Raw genomic sequence first — 12,696 nt, 5'->3', positions numbered from 1 at the left:
AATAAAAATATTAAAATGCATTTTTAATGCAAATACCATATTTTACTTCTCCAAACATGCTGTTCTCATAATTTGCCTACCTTTGAAAATAGAACTACATACGCTCCCGTGAGCATCGAGTTCTGACGTCATAGCCCACTCGTACTCTGCTGCCTAGCAACAAACATTAGTGAGCTAGCAATGCCACCTAGCCACTCGTGTGCTACGTAGCTATCTCGCCAACTAGACCTTACGATGAGCGCAGATGGATTTCAAACTAGGCAATTTTAGATAATATTATTTTTACATCGACACTGACATGGATGTAATAGTTTACACCAGGAAGCTTCGCCTATTGTATTAGTGTTTCGCAAGACGACATTATAGGGAGGCACATAGTTTTTTTCTTCTGCCGAAAAGGAGCTAATCGTGGTCAAGTCATTTTAGCGTGAAGAGTCACTTTTATTATTTTTAGGGGAAAAGAAGACATTTCATCTGATGTTGTCTAACGCCCAAACGCCATTCCAGGTAAGAGATCCATTTCATTTTGGTGGTTTTCTCTGCTTGTCACCCCCGTTGGCCAGTAGGACTGCATCAGCAGCTGATGACCACTTCCAAGCCTCTTGTGAACTAGAAGAAGCCAGAAATGCGAAGCTACAAGCGTCAGCATTAGAACACAATATCGGCAATACTGGAAGCAGCTCAAATCAATCGATTTTAACCTTGCTGATTTGGTATTAAAAGGTTTGGGCGTCAAAATTCTGATTGGGGTTTCATATGAGCGTTTGGTCGCACTGAAAAGATGCCACGTTCTACCAAATGTCAAATCATGCAATCAAAATCATTACCGGTGGGAATATATGCATGTATTTGTATATTTCTGCTCAAGGAAAAGTTATCACGAACTCGAATAGAGGTGTGGCAATATGTCGCAATCTTTTGTCTTCCCAAAAGTTATCAATATCCTCTTGCCTTGAATCAATATATTGTTTTAAAATTCCTAACCCTTGAAAGAAAAGTATCTAACATGTTCCCCAGCAACATTTTCCACCAGTAAAGTGCCTGTTAATTCATTTGCTGCCATTGACGACGTTAGACGTCCAATCCACGTTGACTATATTAGGAGGTGAGCAGCCAATTAGTCTCCCCACCTTTGGGGCCGCCTACAGGTCACTTCCAGGTGTTTTTATTTTATTTGTCCAATTTTCTATGTTTGAAAGCTGAGAATTACACAAATATTTTGACCTGTATTGCATTTTCTCCTTCATCTGATAGTTTCTTTTTAGTATATTCAATTAATAATTCATTTTCAGAGGGTTTACGTGTATGTTACACATTGGTGAATAAATCCTCCATCAACGTCAAAGTGAGACGAGCAAGATTCCCCTTGATCATGCTGGAGGAGGACATGGAAGTGGCCATCAAGGTGGTCGTGGTTGGCAACGGTGCTGTGGGGAAGTCCAGCATGATCCAACGTTATTGCAAAGGTGTCTTCACCAAGGACTACAAAAAGACTATTGGAGTGGACTTCCTCGAAAGGCAGTTAATGTAGGCCACATGTGATCCTTATGTAGGCTGATGTCACCGTGACTCATCTCTCACTTTGCCTTCTTGTTTTTTTTTTTAGTGTCAATGACGAAGACGTCCGCCTTATGTTGTGGGACACCGCTGGGCAGGAGGAGTTTGATGCCATTACTAAGGCATATTATCGTGGTAAATAAACACCATTCGAACAGGTCCAAGCAATGTTCCCTCTAATTTTTGCTAAAACATGCTGTAAAACACGAAAAACATAAGAGTGAATAGAGCTACTGCCACTGGCTGCCATCATGAGGAAAGGAGTAAAAAAAATGTTTGGATTTTATTTACTGCGCGCCATATGATTGCTGCTGCGCAAAGAAGACGAGAGTAGTGCGCAATTGCGCATGTGCGCAGCTTAGAGGGAACATTGGGTCCATTGGCTTATTAAATACACCAAGCAAATCTTGAAGTAGTTGAGAATAAATGTATTTAGTCTGGTGTTTTTTTGTATTTTTCGTGTTACAGGCGCCCAAGCATGCGTCCTGGTGTTTTCTACCACAGACAGAGATTCATTTGTGGCTATCGACAATTGGAAAGATAAGATTGAAGCAGAGGTGGGAGATATTCCCATAGTTCTGGTGCAGAATAAAATTGATCTCCTGGAAGAAACTGTTATCAAAAAGTAAGTTCTTTTTCATGCTATACTAAATGATAGTTGGGAAATTGGTGAATTGGAGTCCTATTCTTATATGGTCTTTATTTATGTTGCAGCGAGGAGGCGGAAGGCTTGGCCAAGAGACTTAAAATGAGATTTTACAGAGCTTCGGTGAAAGAGGACTTGAATGTGACAGAATGTAAGTTATTGAACTAAACCTGATGATCACATTGATAATCGTACAATGTACAATTTAACCGTAAACATGTGTCATTAATCCTAAAAATTCCATCAACAATTTTGGGCAAGAATGTCTAAATAATTATCCTAGATGTACACAAATTAATGTGTTTCTGATTGCTATTTTTATTTTCAGTGTTTAAATACTTAGCTGAGAAGTATCTTCAACAACTTAAACAACAAACAGCAGAAGAGACAGAAGCAGTACACTCAACAAGCAATAAAATAGGTAAGAAAAACTATGGTTAATGTTGTTATTGTTTTAAATTCTGCTTTTCTGACATGCTATACCATTTCCTCACACAGGAGTTTTTAATACCACAAACAGTAATCAAAGCAGCCAGACTTCCAGCAACGGTAGGGAAGTCATCACACTGCGACCCAACAAACAAAGGACCAAGAAAAGGAGAAACCCATTTGGCAGCTGCAGCCTCCTCTAAGAAAAAAAAACACCTCCTTCCCCATCTGACCATCCACAGGTAGCCTCAGATAGATACCAAAGTGCAAAGACTGAAATCACCTTGTTACACTAACCCCACATTTCTTATCTTCACTTATTCACACTGATGGATGGATTTCCTTTCCATAATCTGCACAATATTTTCACTCTTCTTCATGCTTACTGTACATAATGTATAGTTTGTCATGACTACTGCCACTGAGATTTTTTCTAGTGCAGAAGTTATATTGTCATACAATTCCAATTTCATCACGGTACATTATTTTGAACATTTATTATAAAAAAAGGTTGACAGTTTGATTACTATTCTCATTTAGCAGCCATTATACTTGTAATCATATTGCTGCTTTTATTCTTTTCTATAATTAATGCAAAAGGAAAATATTACCATGCATTTCAAGGTGTTTCAAGGAATACATTCCTATTTACATGCATTTAATTGGGATTATTCATATTTTACTGCATTTGCACATACTACACATTTCAGCAGGGCAAGATGATTATTTCAAAATGCTTCGACATATCTGTAATGAACTCGGTATTTTTACACAAATCACTTAAGTGTTGAGTGATCTTTTAAGTGATGGCTTTCTGGTGCCAATTATTTACTGTCTTACAAAAAAAGCAGAGTTTTGAATGTAAGCTTCAAACCGTTAGTCGTGCTAAAATATAACCAAATTGAATTTGTGTACTTAACTGTCCTCTCATAAACTTTGAAATTAGTCTGACATACATACATTCCCTATAATTGAACCCATTCATATTATATCCCAGTTTTTACCCGATATTGTCTACATTTTACTTCAATGTAGAGGCATTTTATACCACAATATATGTGATGTTATATTTGTAACACATTTAATCACATTTTTTAAGCCATACATTGTATTTATGTCATGTTGACATTGGTACATTATTGTGCATTATTAAATTGCCCAAAAATATTGCATAACTTAGTGAAGACATTAATGTACTCACTTGAAAATAGGCCATGAAAGGGTTATTTTAACATGCTTTATTGTGCTGAAATATCAAAAATCCATTTTTGGTATTTTTCCAAATGTCCATTCTTTTCGCTTTTTATGCTGCTATTAAACGCACAAAGTAACATGGTGTGTTGTAGAAAAGTATCCTCTGTTATATATTGTAAAGTGAAATCATCCCTTAACTTCCTTCTTAATCGTATTTAAATGAATCTCTATAAATTACATTGGCAGATTACACATGCATGCACATTGTTTATGTTTTATTGGAAATTGGTTCACAGGAAATAGGATAGGATCAAATATTTAAATACTGTATTAATACTGGTGGTGTACACTTTTGGGTAGTGCTACTGAAAGAAAAGAAAAGTGATGTAATTGTTTTTTTTTTGCATGCAAAAGCCCTTTGTGACAAATCAGTGAATGTTTCATTATGGTTGCAAAGCCACAATGCCTTAACCGTGTTTACATTTTAGATTGACTTGGAGGAAAGAAACATTGCTCTAAAAAAATGTACAATTGTACATAGTTATTTTCTTTGCCTTTTTTTTTGCTGTTTAATCGAATGGACTTTACGCACTTTATCCGTAAAATTGCAGAATTATACTAACCAAGAATTTGAAATTCCAATTCATCATAGTAATGTGTTGTCACTCAGGTTTTGGATTTCCGTGTTGCTGACATTTTATTCACTACATTTTCATTTGTTGCTTTCAATCTGTCAAAAAATAAACAAAAAAAAAATGATTGTTACATAGTTTTAACAATGTGCCCCACAGCTGTGCTTTTGCTGTCATGGTACTGTAGGGAGAGCTAAAATAAAGCAATCTTTACTTTGTTCTCAGGCCTGTATGTTTTTTTTTCCCATTTTCTGTCCTTATATTCCCTTTTTTTTGCATAATTTGGGGGTATATTAAATGGGGGGGGTATATTAAATATTGAATATACCACCCATTTAATATCAGTCCAGTCATTTTATGGTGGAATCGGCTATATATTCTTAAAGTACCTTGTTAGTAAGTTTGACATTTAGAAAAAAAAACTGCTTTGTTAACACGTGAATACACAAAATCAACTTAATGGAAACCAACTTTAAAATCCTCATCTTAATGTGACTTTCATTGTCTTCATGCATTAAGGTAAGTGCAATCAGACCTCAATAATCTTTTCAAATATTTCCTATTTGTGTAATAACTTTCACATGCTGTCATTTTGGCCCCATCATTCAAAACAAAAGTATTGTATGCATCGACAATAGCATACTTTAGAGTTGACTTAAGACAGGGAGGACTACATTTCAAGGTTTGGTGAGTACTATTGACTGCCATTGGTTTTGTGCTCTTCTAATTTCTGGTTATCCATTATTCTAATATTTTTCTCAGCATTTCCAACATTCCTCAGCAGCATCTCCAGCCTTCTCTTGATCTTCTTCTGGTCCTCCAGAGCACAGCTGATCACAATGGCCTGAAACTTTGGGTCAATAGGGACGGGCGGTTCCTCGGTGACGCAGGCCGAGTGCAAAGCCAGGAGACGTTTTTTGGATTCCGTCATGTCAAGCAGGAGTTTCTTGACAATTTCGTCAATGATGGACGTGGCTTGGTGCAGGGCCTCCTCCTGCTGACTGCTTCGGATGGTGCCCACGTTGATCTCGACTGATAAAGTGCGGCCCATCAGTCGGTCAGCAGTTAATGTCAACTCCTCCTTCTCCCCTGGAAAATATGGTCGAATTGGCATTAAGGCTGGATTCATTCTTTCTACCCAGAGAAAGGCCACGTCTGCAAAGGATGGTGAGTAAAATTTGATTTTTGGGGGCCTCTATCTCTCCATTTATTTGTTAAAAATGGTTAAAAATTAAGAAACGGTAGTGTTTTCTGGAAAATAAGGCAATTAGTTCTTAGTTATCCTTCTTTATCATTCCAATTAGAGTAGTGTTGAGTATATTATTGGATATTTCATAGATGCGTCATACAATGTATTCTTTTCATTGTCCTAACAGAATGATAAATATTCAGATGCAGTTTTTATTAGTCTTGGAAGAGTGCATGGTCCATTGTGGGTGGAACTGCTTGGAAAAATATTTTTTTTTGAATAACACCCACACTGAAGACCAAAATAAATGAGTTGCTATAGTACAATAAGACACAAACTAAAAGTACAAAATCACACCTAAAGAAAATTGTCCACATAGTGGAAATCAGAGCTTACCAGCACTGATGTTATGCATTTCTTGACTGTTCTGTAAGGATTGAATCATTTCCAGGATGCACTCCCTTTCCTGTTCCATGGCAGAAGCGGTTTCACGCAAAGTCTCCACCCTGAAACATATGCAAAATTACATAATAATAATAATAATTGTAAAAAAAAAACATCACCATCCATAGATAAATCAAAGTAAACAAATGAAAATTGGGAAACCCCTCTGAACATATGTTACCACACAAGGAGCGTCAGTGCCGCACTTCACCTCATTTCCAGCTGGTCCAAATTCGCCAAAAGTTGTCCAGCCCGGTCCGCCATGGACATAGTTCTGTTAAACTTGCTGCTCGATACCTCATTGAATTTCGCCTGTATTTTTGCTTGAGCCATGGCGATCGCTGTACCGTTGTTTACAATGATCTAGAACTTTTGAAAGTGATCTTTGCAGTGAGCAAGTACACTCCGAATCCAGTCCACCGTACACTGTTGTCCAGTTGAACGCCCTGGGGAACATTGCCAAAAAAGGTATGGACTTCCTCTGCTCGATCTTCACCGAAGTTTTCCGAAGACGCCCGAATGGACGATTAGAAAACCCGAGTTCAGGGGACCTCTAGGGGACACTGAAATCATTTTGCAACACATTCAGTTTGATAATTGCGATAAGATAGATTTATTTGCTTGGTTTTTAGTAGTTTTTGTCGTGTGAAATTGTAGAATTTTAAAATTTTACATGACATTTTCTTATTTCTCTTCAGTAATGGTGTTTGCTGTTCTATTTACAGATGAGCAAGACACTAGTCTTTCCCCCTGCTTCTAATCTAAAGGATGGCTTCAAACCGATATCACTTCTTGGCATGCAGTTTATTTGAAGGTATGTGCAAATCATGGCCTGTGTGTTTTGTAAAACCATAATGTTTAACTTATTGTGGTTATGAGAGCACTGGTGACCTAGCAATAGATTTAATTCAGGTTTTTGACAGTAAAACAGCCATGTAAACACCTTAACTTGATTTTTACTCTGGTTACTCTTTTTTTAAAACATGAATTGAAAAGGAAGCATAGTATTACAAAAAAACTTGTAATATGGCATAACTACTACAAAATGCTTACAGAGTAAGACAGTACTGCATTATTTTTTTCCATGAGAGAATCATGTTTATTATTGCAGGTAAAATGTAGTACGATTTCCAAGAACAAAAACAAACTCAAGATATGCAGGTTTAAGTTAACCGTGGACCAAAAATGTGTATAACGTTGTTCAGAAATCCAGAAGGCTTCTTTCAATAGCATCTTCTAAGTCTGGAATATATGAAAAATAGGCATTAATAGAATTAAAGTTAATACATTTTTCTCAATCACATACCTGCAGTTTCTTGGTCTACTTCATCTGTGGTAAATGACAATACAATATAGGTCAATACTAAAATATGTTTGCCCTAATTATAATATTAATATCAATAAATTATTTTGGCCAATAAGAACACTTGTTAATATATGCCTTTTATCAACTTAAACATTAGTTAAGTTAAAAATATTTCATGTAGGACTTGTTTTAAGAGGAAAGAAATGCATTTAGTATATATTAGTTTACCTAGTGAGCCAGAGCCATGTTGGGCTTGTTTCTCAAGTGGATTGACATTGGGCTCCTGCTTGATCTTAAATGCATCATTTTGAGGTTCACCTGTAGAGAGAGAGAGAAAATAAATCATAGTTTTGAATTAAATAAAAGAAAAGGAGCTACGTACACTACTTTATTGATTTAAACTTATTATATTGTGACGTTAATTAGCCTAGGTTTGGACAATTCATTACAGGCTGTCAATAGCAAAGTTTTACTGTAATTAAATTGTTCAAAAAATGAATGCGATAAAGAAAAATGTTAAGACCTTTCAGGTTTTTGCCCACAGTGTTCAGAATTTGGGGTTCTTTTGTCGATTTCCTCTTGGAGGCGATGCATGGCTCCAACATGCAGTGCTTGGAATGATGGTGATCATGATATTTTGGAATAGTCGCAAAATGTTCTCTGCAGGTTTGGCATTGGACTTCAAAGGTCTTGTCCACATTTAAGCTAGCGTGGGTGGTGTTGACATGCGTTTTGATCTGAGCATAGAATTGCACGCTTAGGGGGCAGAGAGCACACACATACCGACAGAGCCCATCAGAGGCCAATTTCTTCATGCACCGCGTGTAGGCGGCTTTCATGTCTTGTTTGTTCTTCACAGAGCTCATGCAGGGACAACATTCCGCAGGTGTGACGGCACTTTCAACGGGCTGAACGGGGTCACTGGTGTCAATACAGTAATAATCTTTACTATGCAAGCGTTGGTAGTGCTGCAAGAACTCCTTTTCAGACTCAAAGTGCATGCTGTCGCAAAGGCCGCAGAAGTAGGCGGTCTTTATTAACCCGTCGTGTTCGTTGGTACAATGGCGCCGTAAAGTGGATTCCTTGAAGAATTTCTCCGGGCAGTGGCCACAGACGAACTTTTGGAAGCGGTGGTTGTTCAATTCGGCGCAATGTTTGCGGACGGAGGCCTCAGAGTTGAAGACATCTTCGCACATTCTGCACATCCAAGTCGGCGTCACTTTCGAAGTGGATGCGGTGGCCTGAAGTGTAGTGGTCGGAGGTGAGGACTGTTCTTTTTTTCCACTTTGGCTGGTGGATGGCTGAAGATCTTCAGGTTCCTCCCGTTCGGTAATGAACGTGTGCCCGCTATGTTTATCCGACACATGTGACATGATATCTTCCAGGCGAGGCATTTCCACTTTGCATTTACGGCAGTAGAAAAAGAAGTTAGAGAGATGTGCTCCACCATGAAAACGGCTCATGTGCAAACGAGTAATGGAAGATTCTCCCATGAGTTTTTGGCACACACCACATTGATGGAAGATTTGATTCACTGCAAAGAGGTGATTACTAGCTAAAGTTTCCTCTGGGAACTTCAGGCCACATTCACAGAACCATGCGGTTATATAGCTTCCTATTCTTTGTCGTTTTGTCGGTGTAGTGTCATTTTCACTCTTGGATTCATTTCTAGGTATAAATACTCCTGCGCTGAGTGTTTTCTCGGCATCGGTCATCCTGTTGCCGTGCGATTCGTTGAATCTGCCATGCTGAAGTAAGGCTCGTTCCATGGTACTGTTGACCTCCACCTCGTGGTGGGTGTCTTCTCTATGGCGGTCCACTTCTGTTTGGCTCAAGAAGATTAAGCAGCAGAGGGAGCATTGGCCTCGGACTTGCAGTCGTTTGACTACGTGGACCACCGTTTCATCAGCAGTGGCTACTGCAGAGCCGTGTCTACAGTTAACACTGGTGAGGAAAAATAAGGAAAAGCAATCATATTAATGCATAAATCCATCTATTAAGCACAGTTAATTCACATATCTTGTAAAGTGTAGATTTATGTTACATTATTTTCCTTGGACTGTTGTAATTCACACTTAACTCTCTTTTTTTTTTGTTCATTAGGAAAAAACAGCGACCAATAAAAATAAAAGCTTACTCAAAATGAGCTTGAGCTGCCTGATGCGAGGTCAACACTTTTTTACAAGAAGAGCATCGAACAGTGAACGGGGTTTCCCTGCACAAAGCGATGAGGCGATTTCTGGCTTGCAGTGGAAACGGAACTGGTACTGCTTCACTTTTGGAATCTTTGAATATGTAAAGAAAGAGAAAATGGAATTCACAATACTACACAATGGCTACTCACCATCAGAAATTGGACTTGTATGTAGTGACATTGCTGTAGTTCTATATATATGGAACAAGTAAATCTCACCGCTCATTTTGAGGGATTCAGTGAAGTGTTTTTTAGCTGACATGTGCTGAAGACACTCATCCCGCAAGTTAAATAGAAGGTAGCAAGCAGGGCAAGCAAAGCACACAATGGGCTGGAATCTCTGAGACATGCTGTGACCATCAGGATGAAATGATGACACCTACGAAATACAATAATGAGTTAAAACAAGGGGAGGATTTCCTAAGCTTTTTTTTTAAAATGGAGAAACCTTAGCTAGAAGATGTGTGCGCCATTCTTGTTTGGTTTGGAAATGACAACAACAGGCCACACAGGCAAACAGCATTTTGGAACTCCCTTTGAGGGAAATGGTTGGATCACAAGGTGAGTGATCAAATCTACGAAAAAAAGGGCAACATTTTGACTTCAGGAACCCAATTGGTATATCAATAAAAACAACCTTTTTAGATGACCACCAAGGAGAGAGACATTTTCATAAACACGACTACAGTTAACGACGGGACATGTATGTGAAGTTGATGAGTTTCGGGGAAAAACAGTTCTGCGTCGTCTTCCAGTTCCAAAACCGCCAACAGCAGGACCTAAAAGAAAAGTGGAGGTTAGTTACAAACTATAATATTTCAAATGTTGGAATTGTACCATTTTGGTTACTCAATGATGCAATACCAGGCATTTTTAGCCACATGTCCACACAGCGTTTTGCTTCTAGATTCGTTCCATTTGATGAACTCAACGCAAGCTCTTGTTGTCCGTGAACTCTTTGTTTTAATTGGTTCTCCTGATTGAAGGAGAAATAATAGAATGTAATCAGACAAAAAAATTACATATATTCACGTTCAGTTTTTGCTTACCTTGAAAGCTCTACATTTATCCGCTCTTTCCCGCTTTTCCAGAGCGACCTCCTGCGCAAGTCTATCCAAGGTCGATTCAACACGTGCCTTTTGACGATTAATTTTATCTTCGATCTTCAGGAGTGTAAAGGACAGACACAGCATCAAATAGAAGAAATTGTCTTTCCCACTTAATTAAGGTGTGCGTATATAGTTTGAGCTCTTACCGTTTTTGAAAGGGACGAAGTTCCTTCTTCGCTATCGTCACTCAGCAAATCAACACACTCCATCTGTGGCCTGAATTGACCTTCCTGTGAAAAAGTACAAGACAACATCCTCATCAATTCCTAAAATATAATTGACTGTAAAGCTGGCAAGTTGTGTGGATCACATTATTTGGTCATTTTATACATTGTTTTAGTTATATAGGATTATGTATGACTTACAGATACAAACTCCACTCCGTCCATCTCATCTTCCTCTTCTGCTTGATTTTGAGACATTTATCTGGAGTAAACAATACAAGTTTCTACAATCTGGATTTAGGACCCTTTTAGTACATATGCATTTGAAAATAAAGAAACAAAATCATGATGCCTGAGAATGTTGCAGACAACTGGCCCATATTTAACACGTGCTTTCTTTCCCTTAATGATCTCAAATACTCCAAAAACGTATTAATGCAAATGTCCACTAGAGGGTCTACCGAGCTAAAAAGAAAATCCAAAATGCTTAATAAAAGAGCGAAGAAGACACTTGCCGCGAAGTGCTAACGTGACAAAGTATTTAAGTTGTGCAAGGCAATGCATTAATTGCATTGCGTTTGATTTCATTTCATGCTTTATCTTAACTCAATTTGCACGCCAATGTGACGCTTTATAGATGGCAGAGAAATCTAACTGTCGCAAACAAATGCCGAAAGAAGGAGCAGAGACCTCACCCTTGCTCTTGGAAAACCCACAGCTTATTTCAACGGGGCATGACGTTAAGAAACTACAAACAGCTTCAATCATCACATTACCTTTACAGTAAACGCCGATTTTGTTGACTAAATGCACTCCTCTCTTGTTAGCTTGCAGGGGAGCTCGCCAAACTACGTGACTACGTCACAATGACGCTCCTGAGATGCGCTCCATTTGAATGCGATTGGTCTCACACGGGAGGCGTTTATGGCTGTTCTAGAAATGATTTGAAAACAAAACCTCGTGTTTTAGATGTTACGCTTTTCCAGGATTCCATTCAAAGATGTGGATCAACGTTTTAGGAAAATATTTGTACAAAATGGATTGCTCGATGTCATTAGAAATTGAGGATACAACCAGCTCAGCGCCCTCCTGTGGATGACACCGTGTAAGTACATATACGTTCATTTTTGTAGACTTGGTATACTTGAATTCAATGTATATTTTCACTGAAAATAGTTTTTCTTTCACTAGAAATGTTTTCTTTGATAGAAGTGAAGGTTTTTTAAAACGACTCTTTTATGTTGGGCAATATTAGAGGTAGAATGTGTGTCAATAATTCAAGCCAAAAAGTTTCTTCAAACAAAAATAGAAATAAGAATTGATAAAATCACAAACAAAAACCTTACAGATAGATACAGAGTGCAAAAAGATGCTTTATGACACTTTAAAATGGATCATGCTTCCTTTGATAGAAGAAATGAAAAAGAAATATTTCCAATCCAAGAAAAACACTCAATGCAATTAATGGGACTAATTGTTTACAAATATGATTTGCCATTGACTACCACCCAATGCAAGTTGGCTCAAAGTCAGACTCACTGTCAGCTCACCCTCAATTGAACCCAAGCGCTGTGGAAGATGGAACAGAACCAGCAAACTAATGGATGCATGGGGCCCTTCAGTGCACCCCCAAAACCCTACATGGGGGGAAGGGTCCTGATACTACACATGCCTTCATTACCCTCTCCCATGGTGGCATGCTATTCAAAAAAACAAAAAAAACAAATGCAACCTCTGAGGTCAGGCAAACCATTTGCTCCCCAACCCCTAGCCAAAAAAATTACATAATCCCAATTGCATCATTCTAGCATAGCTAGTGTTTTTACTTAATC

The 12,696-nt window shown here is 38.2% G+C and overlaps 3 protein-coding genes across 5 annotated transcripts; 1 reads left to right on the top strand and 2 right to left on the bottom strand.

The window, feature by feature from the left end:
• The first annotated feature begins 147 nt into the window (after nt 1-147).
• Nucleotides 148-4,678, top strand: rab23 (RAB23, member RAS oncogene family). Its single transcript, XM_077729968.1, has 7 exons — nt 148-507; nt 1,293-1,527; nt 1,607-1,692; nt 2,026-2,182; nt 2,272-2,354; nt 2,532-2,624; nt 2,702-4,678. Exons 2-7 carry the CDS (start codon nt 1,373-1,375, stop codon nt 2,833-2,835), a joined length of 708 nt encoding a protein of 235 aa, XP_077586094.1. The 5' UTR covers nt 148-507; nt 1,293-1,372; the 3' UTR covers nt 2,836-4,678.
• On the bottom strand, nt 3,856-6,564 carry bag2 (BCL2 associated athanogene 2). The gene is made up of 3 exons (XM_077729969.1): nt 6,303-6,564; nt 6,044-6,153; nt 3,856-5,547 (listed from the first exon to the last, which is right to left on the bottom strand). The coding sequence occupies exons 1-3, from the start codon at nt 6,422-6,424 to the stop codon at nt 5,153-5,155; spliced, it is 627 nt and encodes a 208-aa protein (XP_077586095.1). The 5' UTR covers nt 6,425-6,564; the 3' UTR covers nt 3,856-5,152.
• Nucleotides 6,565-7,163: 599 nt separating this feature from the next.
• On the bottom strand, nt 7,164-11,801 carry znf451 (zinc finger protein 451). Of its 3 annotated transcripts, none has more exons than XM_077730356.1 (13): nt 11,641-11,801; nt 11,066-11,126; nt 10,847-10,930; nt 10,641-10,754; nt 10,456-10,567; nt 10,229-10,370; nt 10,040-10,166; nt 9,811-9,970; nt 9,535-9,682; nt 7,921-9,341; nt 7,626-7,715; nt 7,398-7,421; nt 7,164-7,333 (listed from the first exon to the last, which is right to left on the bottom strand). In XM_077730356.1, exons 2-13 carry the CDS (start codon nt 11,120-11,122, stop codon nt 7,293-7,295), a joined length of 2,520 nt encoding a protein of 839 aa, XP_077586482.1. In that variant the 5' UTR covers nt 11,123-11,126; nt 11,641-11,801; the 3' UTR covers nt 7,164-7,292. The 3 variants fall into 3 exon arrangements, with proteins under 3 accessions (XP_077586482.1, XP_077586483.1, XP_077586484.1); XM_077730357.1 differs by having other exon boundaries at nt 11,560-11,718; XM_077730358.1 differs by lacking the exon at nt 7,398-7,421.
• Nucleotides 11,802-12,696: the final 895 nt, after the last annotated feature.

The sequence above is a fragment of the Stigmatopora nigra genome, chromosome 12 (assembly GCF_051989575.1).
Source record: "Stigmatopora nigra isolate UIUO_SnigA chromosome 12, RoL_Snig_1.1, whole genome shotgun sequence".
NCBI lineage: Eukaryota > Metazoa > Chordata > Actinopteri > Syngnathiformes > Syngnathidae > Stigmatopora > Stigmatopora nigra.
This window is presented reverse-complemented; position numbering and strand designations above follow the sequence as displayed.